Source organism: Primulina eburnea, chromosome 2 (assembly GCF_022965805.1).
Source record: "Primulina eburnea isolate SZY01 chromosome 2, ASM2296580v1, whole genome shotgun sequence".
NCBI lineage: Eukaryota > Viridiplantae > Streptophyta > Magnoliopsida > Lamiales > Gesneriaceae > Primulina > Primulina eburnea.
This window is the reverse complement of record NC_133102.1, coordinates 31,288,474-31,292,703: the sequence shown is the minus strand read 5'-3', so window position 1 is coordinate 31,292,703 and position 4,230 is coordinate 31,288,474. Positions and strand designations below refer to the sequence as shown.

The following is a 4,230-nucleotide window of genomic DNA, read 5'->3' as shown; positions in this document are numbered from 1 at the left end:
ACTTTCAAATATCAAACTTCACCCAAAATGATAAAGGATTGAAAGAATTACGAATAAATGATTTTAAGATTTATAATTTATTAATTTTTAAAATTATTTTAAATAAAACTATGATTTTTATGCATCTGCTTGTATATTTATTACTTGTTATTCATGTTTGGAACGTGCTGAGTCATTAGACTCGCTATGTTTGAATGTTATAGGTGATGATTATATTGATGGAGGCGCTGACGCTTGAGTGGATCGAGTCGAGCACTACACTCCCGAGGGACATTTATTTTCCGCACTAGCTTGTTAGATAAAATATTTAAAGGATTACGGTTAATGAGTTTATTAGGAATTTTGTGCTTTATTTTATTGTTTGTTGATATTTTTAAAAGGTCGATGTAGGATTTTTTTATAGTTGACGATTTAGAGGTTTTGGGCACTTGAGAATTCAATTGTTAAGTTATTATGATATATGAAAATGTTAAGTTACTTTTTTCGTAATTTTCGAGTTATGATTTATAAAGAAAAAAAAGGTAGTGGGCGTTTCAGTTGGTATCAGAGCCAAGAATCCCCTAAAGGTTATGTAATGTCACTCCGAGAAGCTCAAGATGTCACGCCTCAAATATGTGAATTTTTATTGCTTTATATTTTATATGCTAAAATTCCTTTAAATGCTTAGATGATACATGATATAAATGTTAGTTGCATGAAAAATTTTAAATGAGTTAGTTACGTGGTTTGGACGACATATACACAGATGCCTCCTAGAAGGATTTTACGTAGAAATGATGAGGATAGACATGAGGAGGAGTTTCCACAGCCTCCACCTAATCAAGATGCTAGTGCCCGTGCACTAGCCGGTATGGCACGTAGAGCAACACGTAGGTAATGGTGTCAGGGTTAGAACGAAGGCTGCTTATGAGCATTTTAGGAGGATGAACCCCGAGGATTTTCATTGCACTAAAAATCTAACAATGCTATTGTTGTTACTGAGGGAGCACCCCAAATGGTTGAGAAGCAAAGAAGAGAATGGACTGGCGAAGATAAGAAGAAATCCAATCTTGACAATGTTGCGAAGGACATTTTTTACAAAACCCTCAACAAAAATACCTTTATCAAGATCAAGATGTGTTCCACTGCTAAAGATATTTGGGAAAAACTCATCCAAATTTGTGAAGGAAATGAGCAGACGAAGGAGAATAAACTATGTGTAGCAATGCAGAAATTCGAGAATCTCAAAATGAAAGCTAGAGAAACTCTAAACGAGTTTGACGAACTTTTCAGGAGCCTGGTTAATGAACTAGAAGCTCTTGGGAAATAGTGTGGCAACAGGGAAACACCACTCAAAGTGATGAGAGCTTTACCCAGGGAATGGAACGTTAAAACAATGGCTATGAGAGTCTCTAAACACAAAAACAAGTTGGAGCTACATGACTTGTTTGTAGATTTAAAAGCCTATGAGTTCGAACTGGAAGTGAGAAGCGGAGAGGAGCCCTCCACAAATCTACCAACCAATGCTCTTGCTGCTGGTACTACTGCTGCTGCTGCTGCAGTTGTTCCACAAGTATTGCCTACTACCACTATTGAGAGAACTTCTGAAAAGACTGCTGAAAAGATCAACATTGATTCTATGTCTCTTTTTGTGAAGAAATTCTCCATATTCATTAAGAAGAATCACCGAGCTTACCAAAGCCCTAACCGGAAATTCAAGAAGGATTCACAACCCGGTGACATGGCGTGTTTTAGCTGTGGAAAGATAGGTCACTTTATGGCTGATTGTCCAAAGCCCAAGAAGGATTACCAGAAGAAAAAGGAATACACAAGGAATGACAAGAAATTCAGAAGAGACCGCAAAGCGATTATTGCTGAGGAAAGTAAATCTAAATGGGTAGATTCTAGTTCTGAGTCTTCTGACTCAGAGAGTCATTCTAGCAAAAGTGATGCAGAAGAGATCAAATGCCTTATAGGAGATATCGAACCAACCTCGACATCTGGAGAGGTGCTTGACTTTGACTCTGAAGAATTTACACGAACTGATCTAATTAAAGCAATGCATGACATGGTGGAAGAGTACTCGAGACTTTCTCAATCATTCGAGGAAGTTAAGATTGAAAATCAAGACTTAAAAAATCAAGCTAGTAAGTTCACTTGCTTGGAAGAGAATAGGTACAATGATTTAAAATTTGAGATGAGTAATTTAAGAACTGAGAATGAAAGAGTGAATGCAGACTACCAAACAATGAGGTCTGAAAACCAGAATCTATCTGTTTTTGTAAATGCATGGAACAAGTCTTCTGTTTCTTTAGAGAATATGCAAGAAATTGCAGAAACAATCCGGTGACAAGAGTGGTCTCGGATTCAACAATAATGAAAGCACTTCTTAAACAAGTACTAAGCCAGACCTGGATAAAGGCAAAGGAAAATTCATTCACTTTGTCAAATCCAGTGTGGTATATGAACATGAAGTACCAACTGTTTGAATTGAAAGGACTGTAGATCAGACGAACAGAAGGAAGCATTATGGTCTAGGTTATGTTTAACCTAAGGGAAGAGTTCACCAAAGTTCTGGATCCAGCAGAGGATTCAACTCAAGATGACAACTCTCTATGAAGGTTAAATACTACCACTACTATAATTCTAGACCTGTTCAGAAGATATACAGACCAGGCAACAAAAACAATAGGGAAGAACAACATTCGAAGATGCATTCTTTTAGAAATAGCAGACCTTCTGTTGCACACACATCTTTAGACACCCGAAGTACAAGGTCACTTAAAATTGTACAAATGTGGGTTCCCAAAGGACTGATAAGGTTTGGACCCAAATAGATTGGGTACCAGATACTAAAATTTGTGTTTGCAATAACAGGAGAGAAAAGCCAAAATCACCAGTTCCACATGGTATCTGGACAGTGGATGTCCCAGACACATGACTGGAAAGAAAAATCTATTATCAGAAGTAATGAGTTGTACTGGACCAAAGATCACATTTGGAGACAACTCAAAAGGTAAAACCGCGGGTAAGGGTAAGATTATCCATAGTAACATTACTATCAATGATGTACTATTAGTTGAAAATCTTTGTTACAACTTGTAGCATTAGTCAACTATGTGATAATGGTTACTCTGTGGCTTTTCAGAAGCACACATGCAAAGTTAAAAATGTTGTAGAGTCTACTGTATTAACTGGAAAAAGAGAATGTAACACATAAAAAGTTTCATGGAATAAAGATCATATTAATGTTCCACATGTTTAGTTGCCTCTCTTAGTGATAAACATTGGCTATGACATTAGAGATAAAATCATCTGAATTTCAAGTCAATCAATAATCTCAGAAAGCAGAACATAGTTGATGGTTTGCCTGATATAAACTTTGTTAAGAATCATGTTTGTTCTGCATGTCAGCTTGGTAAGCAAGTCAGATCTAGCTTCAAGAATAAAGGTAGTAAATCAACTTCAAGGTGTTTGGAATTATTGCATATGGACTTATTTGGTCCAATCCCTATCATGAGCTTAGGGGGAATGAAGTATAAACTTGTTGTTGTTGATGATTTTTCCAGATTTACTTGGGTAAAATATTTTTCTGGAAAAGATCAAACCAGTTGTCTACTGATCAAGCTCTTGAAAAGAAATCAAATCATTAAAATCAGAAGTGATCGGAGAACTGAGTGTACTAACAAGATTCTTGAGTTATACTTGGATGAACAGGGCATTAATCATGAATATTCAGCTGCCAGAAAACCTTAAAAGAATGGAGTAGTTGAGAGGAGAAACAGAAGCTTCTAGAACAATGCTAGAAGATGCAAACATCTCTCAACGCTTCTGGGTAGAAGCAATCAACATAGCATGCTACACACAGAACAGAACAATGATCAACAAAAGGCACAATCAGACTCCATACGAGATATGGAAAGAGAGAAGTCCTAACGTATCTAATTTTCATGTATTTGGCTGCAGATGTTTTGTTCACAATAACGGTAAAAATTATTTGTCTGCATTTTATTCAAAATCAGATGATGGACTATTCCTTGTTTATTTAGTAGTAAAAAAAGCTTTCAGGATTTTCAATAATAGAACTCTTAGTGTTAAAAAATCCATTCATGTTGTTTTTGATGAAGATAGCAGTGCTCCTAGGATTTCTAACATGTCAAATTTAAGTAACATGTTAGACATGTTAGACAGGATTCATCTGGAACTGGATAGTGAAGATGATGCAGAACCTAACGTTAAAGATGCTCAAAA

General features: G+C 36.1%; 1 protein-coding gene across 1 annotated transcript; it reads left to right on the top strand.

Annotated features, from left to right (window-relative positions):
• Positions 1–745: 745 nt before the first annotated feature.
• On the top strand, positions 746–1,309 carry LOC140824205 (uncharacterized). The gene is made up of 2 exons (XM_073185802.1): positions 746–853; positions 983–1,309. Exons 1-2 carry the CDS (start codon positions 746–748, stop codon positions 1,307–1,309), a joined length of 435 nt encoding a protein of 144 aa, XP_073041903.1.
• The last annotated feature ends 2,921 nt before the right edge of the window (positions 1,310–4,230 follow it).